Source organism: Mobula birostris, unplaced genomic scaffold, assembly GCF_030028105.1.
Source record: "Mobula birostris isolate sMobBir1 unplaced genomic scaffold, sMobBir1.hap1 scaffold_2508, whole genome shotgun sequence".
NCBI classification, from domain to species: domain Eukaryota; kingdom Metazoa; phylum Chordata; class Chondrichthyes; order Myliobatiformes; family Myliobatidae; genus Mobula; species Mobula birostris.
In genome coordinates, this window is record NW_027275558.1 from 4,261 (window position 1) to 17,500 (window position 13,240).

Sequence of the window (13,240 nt, forward strand, 5' to 3'; positions counted from 1 at the left end):
ACAAAAGGTTACTTAAAAAAAGGAGGAAAAGAGAGAGATAGAGATAGATAGATATACATAAAACATTGGCAATTCATTTTTATGTTTATGTAAGGAGCACAAGTTACGTGCTATGGTTAAAGTGAACTGAATCACTCAATCTCAGTGACGAAAATTTCAACAAGGCTCTACAGACAAGAAGTACACTCCTAGTGTCTTCCGAGATGGGGAGAGGTTGTGGTAGTTAACGGGTTAATCCCGCTTGGCCGCTCCCACATGGGGGCATTCACATACTCTACAAGGAGGGTTCTCAGTCAAGTTCAGTTGAATATACGGCACGCTGCTGTGCGGGGGTCCCTCAGTATCCAACACAACAGGGAGGCCCGCGATGGGAGGATGCAGGAGATCCGGAATGCCTGTAATGGAGGGAAGGAGACACATCCTAACTCCCACCTTCCCCGGGCTCTCTCTCACCTTCAGGGCCTTCCTGCGGGAGGTGGCTGCAGAGGCTGTGTTATCAGCAGCTTTCTCCACGTAGTTGACGGTGGTGCTCACCGTGTTCTCAATGTTGTTGATCATCTCCCCCTGCGGAAGGGAGAGACCCACCATCAGTGGGGGATTGGGGGGGGGGAAATCACCAGACAGGGCCCGTCCAGTCACACACTCCCACCCAGCCTCTGATGCCCCTCCCAACCGATCAATACCCCTCCCCATTCCCCACATACTGACACCCATTCTGCAAAACCCCTCCCTATGCCATCTCACCCAGGGGAGGAGAACCCACACTGTAGACAGCACTTCCTGTCTCTGTGACTCCCTCCCTCCCCTACACCCCTCCCTCCACAATCCCCTTCCCTGTTTCCATGACCTCCTCCCTCCCCTACACCCCTCCTCGCTGTGACTCCCTCCCCAACACTCCTCCCCATCTCTGGGACCTCCCACCCCTACCGACCCTATGCCCAACCCAATATCCATGATCCCCTCCACAACACTGTGACCCCCCCTCCTTCACCTATACACCTCCCGGTCTCTGTGACCCCTCCTTCACCTATACACCTCCCTGTCTCTGTGACCCCTCCTTCACCTTTACACCTCCCTGTCTCTGTGACCCCTCCTTCACCTTTACACCTCCATCTGTGACCTCTCCTTCACCTATACACCTCCCTGTCTCAGTGACCCCTCCTTCACCTTTACACCTCCCTGTCTCTGTGACCCCTCCTTCACATTTACACCTCCGTCTCTGTGACCCCTCCTTCACCTATACACCTCCGTCTCTGCGATCCCTCCTTCACCTATACACCTCCCTGTCTCTGTGACCCCTCCTTCACCTATACACCTCCCTGTCTCTGTGACCTCTCCTTCACCTATACACCTCCCTGTCTCTGTGACCCCTCCTTCACCTATACACCTCCCTGTCTCTGTGACTCCTCCTTCACCTATACACCTCCCGGTCTCTGTGACCCCTCCTTCACCTATACACCTCCCTGTCTCTGTGACCCCTCCTTCACCTTTACACCTCCCTGTCTCTGTGACCCCTCCTTCACCTTTACACCTCCGTCTGTGACCTCTCCTTCACCTTTACACCTCCCTGTCTCTGTGACTCCTCCTTCACCTATACACCTCCCGGTCTCTGTGACCCCTCCTTCACCTATACACCTCCCTGTCTCTGTGACCCCTCCTTCACCTTTACACCTCCCTGTCTCTGTGACCCCTCCTTCACCTTTACACCTCCATCTGTGACCTCTCCTTCACCTATACACCTCCCTGTCTCAGTGACCCCTCCTTCACCTTTACACCTCCCTGTCTCTGTGACCCCTCCTTCACATTTACACCTCCGTCTCTGTGACCCCTCCTTCACCTATACACCTCCGTCTCTGCGATCCCTCCTTCACCTATACACCTCCCTGTCTCTGTGACCCCTCCTTCACCTATACACCTCCCTGTCTCTGTGACCTCTCCTTCACCTATACACCTCCCTGTCTCTGTGACCCCTCCTTCACCTATACACCTCCCTGTCTCTGTGACTCCTCCTTCACCTATACACCTCCCGGTCTCTGTGACCCCTCCTTCACCTATACACCTCCCTGTCTCTGTGACCCCTCCTTCACCTTTACACCTCCCTGTCTCTGTGACCCCTCCTTCACCTTTACACCTCCGTCTGTGACCTCTCCTTCACCTATACACCTCCCTGTCTCAGTGACCCGTCCTTCACCTTTACACCTCCCTGTCTCTGTGACCCCTCCTTCACCTATACACCTCCCTGTCTCTGTGACCCCTCCTTCACCTATACACCTCCGTCTCTGTGACCCCTCCTTCACCTATACACCTCCCTGTCTCAGTGACCCCTCCTTCACCTTTACACCTCCCTGTCTCTGTGATCCCTCCTTCACTTATACACCTCCCTGTCTCTGTGACCCCTCCTTCACCTATACACCTCCCTGTCTCTGTGACCCCTCCTTCACCTTTACACCTCCCTGTCTCTGTGACCCCCTCCTTCACCTTTACACCTCCCTGTTTCTGTGACCCCTCCTTCACCTATACACCTCCCTGTCTCTGTGACCCCTCCTTCACCTATACACCTCCGTCTCTGCGATCCCTCCTTCACCTATACACCTCCCTGTCTCTGTGACCCCTCCTTCACCTATACACCTCCCTGTCTCTGTGACCTCTCCTTCACCTATACACCTCCCTGTCTCTGTGACCCCTCCTTCACCTATACACCTCCCTGTCTCTGTGACTCCTCCTTCACCTTTACACCTCCGTCTCTGTGACCCCTCCTTCACCTATACACCTCCCTGTCTCTGTGACCCCTCCTTCACCTTTACACCTCCCTGTCTCTGTGACCCCTCCTTCACCTTTACACCTCCGTCTGTGACCTCTCCTTCACCTTTACACCTCCCTGTCTCTGTGACCCCTCCTTCACCTATACACCTCCCTGTCTCTGTGACCCCTCCTTCACCTATACACCTCCGTCTCTGTGACCCCTCCTTCACCTATACACCTCCCTGTCTCTGTGATCCCTCCTTCACTTATACACCTCCCTGTCTCTGTGACCCCTCCTTCACCTATACACCTCCCTGTCTCTGTGACCCCTCCTTCACCTTTACACCTCCCTGTCTCTGTGACCCCCTCCTTCACCTTTACACCTCCCTGTTTCTGTGACCCCTCCTTCACCTTTACACCTCCCTGTCTCTGTGACCCCTCCTTCACCTATACACCTCCCTGTCTCTGTGACCCCTCCTTCACCTATACACCTCCCTGTCTCTGTGACCCCTCCTTCACCTATACACCTCCCTGTCTCTGTGACCCCTCCTTCACCTATACACCTCCCTGTCTCTGTGACTCCTCCTTCAGCTATACACCTCCCGGTCTCTGTGACCCCTCCTTCACCTATACACCTCCCTGTCTCTGTGACCCCTCCTTCACCTATACACCTCCGTCTCTGTGACCCCTCCTTCACCTTTACACCTCCCTGTCTCTGTTACCCCTCCTTCACCTTTACACCTCCGTCTGTGACCTCTCCTTCACCTATACACCTCCCTGTCTCAGTGACCCCTCCTTCACCTTTACACCTCCCTGTCTCTGCGACCCCTCCTTCACCTATACACCTCCCTGTCTCTGCGATCCCTCCTTCACCTATACACCTCCCTGTCTCTGTGACCCCTCCTTCACCTATACACCTCCGTCTCTGTGACCCCTCCTTCACCTATACACCTCCGTCTCTGTGACCCCTCCTTCACCTATACACCTCCCTGTCTCTGTGACCCCTCCTTCACCTTTACACCTCCCTGTCTCTGTGACCCCTCCTTCACCTTTACACCTCCGTCTCTGTGATCCCTCCTTCACCTTTACACCTCCCTGTTTCTGTGACCCCTCCTTCACCTATACACCTCCCTGTCTCTGTGACCCCTCCTTCACCTTTACACCTCCCTGTCTCTGTGACCCCCTCCTTCACCTTTACACCTCCCTGTCTCTGTGACCCCTCCTTCACCTATACACCTCCCTGTCTCTGTGACCCCTCCTTCACCTATACACCTCCGTCTCTGCGATCCCTCCTTCACCTATACACCTCCCTGTCTCTGTGACCCCTCCTTCACCTATACACCTCCGTCTCTGCGATCCCTCCTTCACCTATACACCTCCCTGTCTCTGTGACCCCTCCTTCACCTATACACCTCCCTGTTTCTGTGACCCCTCCTTCACCTATACACCTCCCTGTCTCTGTGACCCCTCCTTCACCTATACACCTCCGTCTCTGCGATCCCTCCTTCACCTATACACCTCCCTGTTTCTGTGACCCCTCCTTCACCTATCCACCTCCCTGTCTCTGTGACCCCTCCTTCACCTATACACCTCCCTGTTTCTGTGACCCCTCATTCACCTATACACCTCCCTGTCTCTGTGACCCCTCCTTCACCTATACACCTCCCTGTTTCTGTGACCCCTCCTTCACCTATACACCTCCCAGTCTCTGTGACCCCTCCTTCACCTATACACCTCCGTCTCTGTGACCCCTCCTTCATCTATACACCTCCCAGTCTCTGTGCCCCTCCTTCACCTATACACCTCCCTGTTTCTGTGACCCCTCCTTCGCCTATACACTGCCCTGTCTCTGTGACCCCTCCTACCACTAGGCCTCACCCCATCTCTGTGAACCCTTCCCTCCGCTACACCTCTCCCCATCTGTCACCCTCTCCCCATCTCTGTGAACCCTTCGCTCCCCAACACACGTCCCCATCTACATCACCCTCTCATTCAACTACACCGCACTCTCTGTCAACCCCACCCTGACTCTGTCACCCCCCTCCACCCACACACCTCCCCCTGTCTCCATGACCACACTTCCCTCCACCCCAATGTGTATCCCTCACCCCCTCACACCCCAACAAACCCTCCCTGTCTCTGTGAACCCCTCACTCCATTACACCAGTCCCTCTCTCCATTTCCCTTCCTTTGCCGAAAGCACTCACTGTCTCAGAACAACCTCCTGCTGTCCCCATCACCATGGGGTCTGTCTACTCTCCTGTCATTCCCATTCCAATGAGGTCTGTCCACTTCCGTTATTCCCATCACCATGGGGTCTGTCCACTCTCCTGTCTTTCCCATCTCCATGGGGCCTGTCCACTCTCCTGTCATTCCCATTACGATGGGGCCTGTCCACTCTCCTGTCATTCCCATTACGATGGGGCCTGTCCACTCTCCTGTCATTTCCATTACGATGGGGCCTGTCTACTCTCCGTTATTCCCATCACCTTGGGGTCTGTCCACTCTCCTGTCATTCCCATCACCATGTGGTCTGTCTACTCTCCTGTCATTCCCATTACGATGGGGTCTGTCCACTCTCCAGTCATTCCCATTACGATGGGGTCTGTCCACTCTCCTGTCATTCCCATTACGATGGGGCCTGTCCACTCTCCTGTCTTTCCCATCTCCATGGGGCCTGTCCACTCTCCTGTCATTCCCATTACGATGGGGCCTGTCCACTCTCCTGTCATTCCCATCACCATGGGGCCTGTCCACTCTCCTGTCATTCCCATCACCATGGGGCCTGTCCACTCTCCTGTTATTCCCATCACCATGGGGTCTGTCCACACTCCGTCATTCCCATTACGATGAGGTCTGTCCACTCTCCTGTCATTCCCATCACCATAAGGTCTGTCCACTCTCTATAAGAACATAATAGGAGCAGGAGTAGGCCATCCGGCCCATCGAGCCTGCCCCGTCATTCAATAAGATCATGGCTGATCTGTCCGTATACTCAGCTCCATCTACCTGCTTTTTCCCCATAACCCTTAATTCCCTTACTATGTGAAAACCTATCTAACTATCTTAAGTATATTTAGTGAAGAAGCCTGAACTGCTTCCCTGGGCAGAGAATTCCACAGATTCACCACTCTCTGGGAAAAACAATTTCTCCTCATCTCCGTCCTAAATCTTATCCCTTGAATCTTGAAGCAATGTCCCCTACTTCTGGTCTCACCTACCAATGGAAACAACTTCTCTACTTCTCCCTTCTCTATCCCTTTCAAAATTTTGTATGTTTCTATAAGATCCCCTCTCATTCTTCTGAACTCCAGAGAGTATAGTCCCAGGCAACTCAATCGCTCCTCATAGGTTAACCCTTTCATCTCTGAAATCAACCTGGTGAACCTCCTCTGCACTGCCTCCAAAGCCAGTATATCCTTCCTGAAGTATGGAGACCAGAACTGCACACAGTACTCCAGGTGTGGCCTCACCAGTACCCTGTATAGTTGCAGCATGACCTCCCTGCTCTTGAATTCAATCCCTCTAGCAATGAAGGCCAACATTCCATTTGCCTTCTTATTAACCTGTTGTACCTGCAAGCCAACTTTTTGTGATTCATGCACAAGCACTCCCAAGTCCCTCTGTACAACAGCATGCTGCAATCTTTCACCATTTAAATAATAATCTGCTCTTCTATTATTCCTTCCAAAGTGGATGATCTCACATTTACCAACATTGTATTCCATCTGCCAGACCTTGGCCCACTCACTTAACCTATCTATATCCCTCTGCAGACTCTCCACATCCTCTGTACAATTTGCTTTTCCACTCAGTTTAGTGTCATCAGCAAATTTTGCTACGCTACACTCAGTCCCCTCTTCCAAATCATCAATGTAAATGGTAAACAGCTGCGGGTCCAGCACCAACCCCTGCGGCACCCCACTCACCACTGACTGCCAACGGGAGAAACACCGATATATAACAACTCTCTGCCTTCTATTGATTAACCAATACACTTTCCATGCCAAGACACTTCCTCCAACTCCATGTATCCGTATCTTATTTAAGTCTCTGGTGCGGCACCTTATCGAAAGCCTTCTGGAAATCCAGGTATATGACATCTACCTGTTCCCCTCTATTCACTGCACTCATTATGTCCTCAAAGAACTCCAGTAAGTTTGTCAAACAGGACCTGCCCTTTCTGAATCCATGCTGCGTCTGTCTAATGGAACCACTCCTTTCTAAACGTTTCACTATTTCTTCCTTACTGACAGCTTCAAGCATTTTCCCGACTACAAATGTTGCTAACTGGCCTATAGTTGCCCGTCTTTTGCCTACATCCTTTTTAAAAAAGTGACGTGACATTTGCCGTCTTCCAGTCCTCGGAGACCTGTCCAGAGTCTACAGAGTTTTGATGAATGATTACCAACGCGTCTACTATAACCTCCGCCAATTCCCTCAGCACCCTGGGATGCATCCCCATCAGGACCAGGGGACTTATCTACCTTCAGGCCCTCTAGTTTGCTCATCACTATCTCTTTAGTGACAGTGATTTTATCGAGGTCCTCACCTCCCATTTCATCCATAACATCCTTCTTTGGCATATTAGACATATTAGACATGTCCTCCACCGTGAAGATTGACACAAAATAGTCGTTCAAGGCCTCAGCCATTTCCTTATCACCCAATATCAATTTCCCCTTCTCATCTTCCAAGGGACCTACGTTGACTTTAGCCACCCTCTTCCGCTTTATATATTTATAAAAACTTTTGCTATCTGTTTTTATATTTTGTGCTAATTTACTTTCATACTCCATCTTCCCTTTCCTTACTTCTTGTTTAGTTGTTCTTTGTTGCTTTTTAAAGTTTTCCCAATCCTCCAGTCTCCCACTACTCTTTGCGACTTTGTACACATGAGCTTTTAATTTGATACTATCTTTTACTTCCTTAGTTATCCAAGGCTGGCTCTCCCCACACTTACTGTCCTTACTTTTGACTGGAATATACCTTTGTTGAGCACTGTGAAAAATCTCCTTGAGAGTATTCCACTGTTCCTCAACTGTCCTACCAAATAGCCTGTGCTCCCAATCCACATTAGCCAACTCCTCCCTCATCCTGTTGTAGTCTCCCTTGTTCAAGCATAATACACTAGTTTTAAACCTAACTATTTCCTCCTCCATCTGTATGCTAACTTCAATCATACTATGATCACTCTTTCCAAGAGGATCTCTGACTACAAGATCATTAATCTTCCCTGTTTCATTGCAGAGGACTAGATCTAAGTTAGCATTTTCCCTTGTAGGTTCACTAACATGCTGCTCCAGAAAGCCATCGCGGATGCATTCTGTGAAGTCCTCCTCAAGACTTCCTTGACCAACCTGATTCACCCAATCTACGTGGAAGTTAAAATCCCCCATGACAACTGCCATTCTGTTCTTACAAGCCCCAGTTATTTCTTGGTTAATTGCCTCTGCCACTGCAATATTTTTATTAGGTGGTCCATGGACAACTCCCACCAGTGATTTTTTCCCTTCACTATTCTTAATCTCCACCTAGACGGACTCAACATTCTGCTCCGTAGATCTTATATCATCTCTCACAATCACCCTGATCTCATCCCTAATCAAGAGCGCCACCCCACCTCCTCTGCCTTCCTGCCTATATTTCCATATCACCTGATACCCTTGGATATTTAATTCCCAGTCATCTCCACCTTGCAACCAGGTTTCTGTAATGGCCACTAAATCATTTGCCTTGGTACTGATCTGTACCACAAGTTCACTAACTTTCTTTGTAATACTACGGGCATTTAGATAAAGTGCCCTTATACTCATTGTCCTTATAGAATCTAGTGACCTATGCGATTTTTGCTTTTTACTTTTATGCACTTTACTCTTACTTTTTTCTTCACTAACTCTAGTTTTGGTCTCCGCATCACTTCCTCTTCTTTTCTGTGTGGGTTCCCATACCCTTGCGATATTAGTTTAAAACCTCCCCAACAGCACTAGCAAACAATCTCTCTAGGCCATTGATCCCGGCCCTGCCCAGATGTAAACCATCCGGACGGTACTGATCCCACCTCCCCCAGAAGCGGTTCCAGTGCCCCAAGAATCTGAAACCCTCCGTCACCGCATCACCATGGGGTCCGTCCACTCTGTCATTCCCATCACCATGGGGTCTGTCCACTCTCAGTCATTCCCATCACCATGGGGCCTGTCCACTCTCCTGTCATTCCCATCACCATGGGGTCTGTCCACTCTCCTGTCATTCCCATTACGATGGGGTCTGTCCACTCTCCTGTCATTCCCATTACGATGGAGCCTGTCCACTCTCCAATCATTCCCATCACGATGGGATCTGTCCACTCTCCTGTCATTCCCATCACGATGGGGTCTGTCCACTGTCCTGTCATTCCCATCTCCATGGGGTCCGTCCACTCACCTGAGCCTCCACCTCCATAGCCAGGTACATGAACATGTCGTGCAGTTCACAGATACTCTTCTCCAGCCTCAGGATCTCGGTGTGACGGCTCTCGATTTCACTCATGGCCTGCTTGGTTACCTGGGTGTCCTGAATTATCTACAGATAGACAGCAGGGTCAGGAACACGACCCTCAATCAATCCCCACACATACCTCTTGGTGTGAGTGTCAAACACATCACCATCTTCCCCAATCACAAACCCACAACCTCCCTTCTGAGACTGGGCATCAGACACACTGACCTCTCGACCACCCCAACACCAACTGTGAGACCGGACATTAGACACACTGACCTCTCGACCACCCCAACACCAACTGTGAGACCGGACATCAGATACACTGACCTCTCGACCACCCCAACACCAACTGTGAGATCGGACATCAGACACACTGATCTCTCGACCACCCCAACACCAACTGTGAGACCGGGCATCAGACACAATGACCTCTCGACCACCCCAGCACCAACTGTGGGACCGGGCATCAGACACACTGACACCTCGACAACCCCACACGTACTCTGAGACCGGGCATCAGACACACTGACCTCTCGACCACCCCAACACCAACTGTGAGACCGGACATCAGACATGTTGACCACTTGAATACCCCACTCCCAGAGCATCGGACGCAGTGGCCACTGCCCCAAATACTCACATTGGCCGTGAAGATATCCTGTTTCCCACTCTCCAGCATGGCCTCCACCTCCTCCTCCGTCAGCTGAGTCCCAGCTGTGACAAAGAAATCAATTTGATTACCATCAGTGGGGATACAGTCAGTGACACAGGACGCTGGGGGAGAGGGGTCACTGAGGGACGGCATGAGGGAGCTGGATTAACGTCAGTGGGGATACAGTCAGTGACACAGGACGCTGGGGGAGAGGGGTCACTGAGGGACGGCATGAGGGAGCTGGATTAACGTCAGTGGGGATACAGTCAGTGACACAGGACGCTGGGGGAGAGGGGTCACTGAGGGACGGCATGAGGGAGCTGGATTAACGTCAGTGGGGATACAGTCAGTGACACAGGACGCAGGCGGAGAGGGGTCACTGAAGGATAGTGGAGGGAGCAGGATTAACATCAGTGGGGATACAGTCAGTGACACAGGCCCCTGGGGGAGAGGGGTCACTGAGGGACGGCGTGAGGGAGCTGGATTAACGTCAGTGGGGATACAGTCAGTGACACAGGGTGCTGGGGGAGAGGGGTCACTGAGGGACGGTGTGAGGGAGCTGGATTAACATCAGTGGGGATACAGTCAGTGACTCAGGCCCCTGGGGGAGAGGGGTCACTGAGGGGCGGTGTGAGCGAGCTGGATTAACGTCAGTGGGGATACAGTCAGTGACACAGGGCACTGGGGGAGAGGGGTCACTGAGGGACGGTGTGAGGGAGCTAAATTAACCCTCCGATGACAGGAGAGGGGAATGGATGATTCAGGGGCTGCAGAGGGAACGACCCAAACTCACTAATCTTCAATTGTCGCTGAATCCGTTCAACATTACGGTCACGGTACTGGGACTGGAGATTGTGACACTGATTCATAACCTCAACAAAATCCCGTGTCAGAGCATCGTGCTGTGGAGAGAAAGTTTGCATGTGAGAGACAGAGGGTGGAGAGAGCAGGTGCGGGCATGGGGTAAGGGAACGTGAGGGCGAGCAGGATTGGACGTGAGGGGCTCAGGAGAATCCAGCCGTGGGGGGCTCGGAGGGGGGTGTTCCGGCCACGTGGGGGGGGGTGCGGCTATGTAGGGGGGTTCGGGGGGGGTCCGGCCACGTGGGGGTTTGAGGTGTGCGGTCATCACGAGGGGGGTGGGAGGTCACACGGGAGGAAGGAGGGGTGCCTGGTCATGAAGGGGTTGGGGGACTAGGTCCTCACAGGAGTTGGGGGTGCATGACGGGGTTAGGGGAATCCATGAGGGGTTCAAGCGGATCCAGCCATGGGGGGGGTGTTGTGGTGGGCTGCCTCATTGGAAGAGAGGAGTGGTGTCCAGTCATGAGGGGACTGGGGGGGTCCGGTCATCATGGGGGTTGGTGGTGATTTACAGTCGTCATGGGGGGAGTGTGGGTCGGTTGTCATGGAGAAAGAGGGGGGTCGGTTGTCACAGGAGCGAGGGAATCTGCATAGGGAAGGGGGAAACATCACGTGGGGAGGAGTGGGTCAGTCTACCAATGGGGGGGGTGAGTCGGTCGTCTTTTGGGGAGGGGGTGGGGTTGGTCCTCACAGGGAGTGGGGGAGGAGGGAGTCCGGTGTCCAGGAGGGAGGGAGTTGAGGGTCAGTCGTCAAGGGGAGGTAGGTCCTCGGGGGGGGGGCGTCATCGCGGGGCAGGGGTTGAGTTGGTCGTCACAGGCGGAGCGAGGGGGGTCTGGTCTCAAGGGGGAGGGAAGGAGGAGGTCTGTAGTCGAGGGAGGGAGGGAGGGTCAGTCTACAAGGGGGGAGTTGTTCGTCAAGGGGCAGAGGTTGAGTCGGTCGTCATGGGGGAGGGGTGAGCAGGCATCAGAAGGAGGGCGAGAGGAGAGGGGAGGGAGTGGATCATGTGAGGAGTGGGCAGGGAGGATGGTGGGGGGTGGGGCACAGCGAGGGTAGTGTGGGGTGGGGAAGTGTTCTATACCTGTGTGCGGCGCATCCTTCCACTGACGGAGAGCGGGTCCTCATTTCCCAGCGAGTTCTTCGCCTCCAGCTCTGTGACAGGAGGGATCAGTGACTGTAGATTTCTCATCATTACCCTGTCTCCTCTCTTCCCACCTCCCAGTCCCTACCTCACCCAATACCTCTACACCACCCCTCCCTTCCTCCCCCACTCACCCCTGCACAAAGGCCTCATCCCTCAATCTCTGACCCTACTGCATCCCTCCCACCACTCCTCGACCCTCCCCCACTGCCCCACCCTTCCCCTCTGACCCGTCACCCTTCGTCCCTGCCACCCACCCCTCCCCTCCGTCCTCTCACGCCTCACTCTTCCTGCCCCCTCGTCCTCTCACTACTCGTCATTCATCCTCCCTCTCAGCCCCACCACACCTCCCCTTGCCCTCTTCCTCCCTCCCCAACACCTCTCTCGCTGAGGTGCTTGCAGGGTTCGTGCGCGAGGCAGGCTGGATGGACACTAACGCTTGAGCTTTCCACGGACATTGGACGCCACAGTCTTCACCTCATCTCGTACCTTCTGCAGGCGACTCTTCTCACCTGTGACAAACAAGAGAAAATCTGCAGATGCTGGAAATCCAGAGCAACACACACAAAATGCTGGAGGAACTCAGCAGGCCAGGCAGCATCTGTGGAAAAGAGTACAGTGGATGTTTCGGGCCGAGACCCTTCGGCAGGACTGGAGAAAAAAGCTGTGGAGTAGATTTAAACAGTGGGGGGGAGAGGAGAGAGAAACGCAAGGTGATGCATGAAACCTGAAGTGGGCGGGGGGGAAATGAAGTAAAGAGCTGGGAAGTTGATTGGTGAAAAAGACACAAGGCCATGGAAGAAAGAAAAGGGGGGAGGAGCACCAGAGGGAGGTGATGGGCAGGTAAGGAGATGAGGTGAGAGAGGGAAAAGGAGATGGGAAATGGTAAAGGAGGTGGGATGGGGGAGGCAATTACCGAAAGTTCGAGAAATCGATGTCAGGTTGGAGGTTTGGGTACACCCTCTACCTCAAGCCTGATCTCAGTGCCCACAGCCCAATCTGGGGTGTCCAGCAGATTCCCAGTGCCCTACTCTCCTGGGATTTCTGACCACTAAACCAAACAGGATTCCCAACATTTGACTGGAGAGATTCCCAACCTACTGTTTCGACAGAGTTCCTAACATCCGACTCTGACAGGATTCCCAGCCTATGACACCAGCACCTGACCAAGATTCCCAACATCTCAACCAGGGCAGGAATTCCAGCACCTGGTCTGAGAGAGTTTCCCAACAAACAATCCTGAAGGATTCCCAGCATCCAATTCCAATTAACTTCCCAAAGTAGCATTCACAAGATCCGGACTAGGAGAGGAGTCCTAATGGCTGACCTGAGTGAAATTTACAACATTTGATCCTGCTAGGATTCCCAAT

At 52.8% G+C, this 13,240-nt stretch overlaps 1 protein-coding gene across 1 annotated transcript in view; it reads right to left on the bottom strand.

Moving 5' to 3' along the window:
- Positions 1-432: 432 nt before the first annotated feature.
- The window catches only part of LOC140192757 (syntaxin-4-like), a gene marked incomplete at its 3' end in the record, with an annotated part of 13,864 nt that continues 1,056 nt past the window's right edge, over positions 433-13,240 (bottom strand). Inside the window, exons 3-8 of the mRNA XM_072250255.1 lie at positions 12,308-12,382; positions 11,811-11,881; positions 10,668-10,776; positions 9,863-9,936; positions 9,166-9,303; positions 433-564 (exon numbers count right to left, since the gene is read on the bottom strand). Of these exons, the coding sequence (XP_072106356.1) occupies positions 433-564; positions 9,166-9,303; positions 9,863-9,936; positions 10,668-10,776; positions 11,811-11,881; positions 12,308-12,382 (599 nt within the window). The remainder of the gene's footprint in view (positions 565-9,165; positions 9,304-9,862; positions 9,937-10,667; positions 10,777-11,810; positions 11,882-12,307; positions 12,383-13,240) is intronic.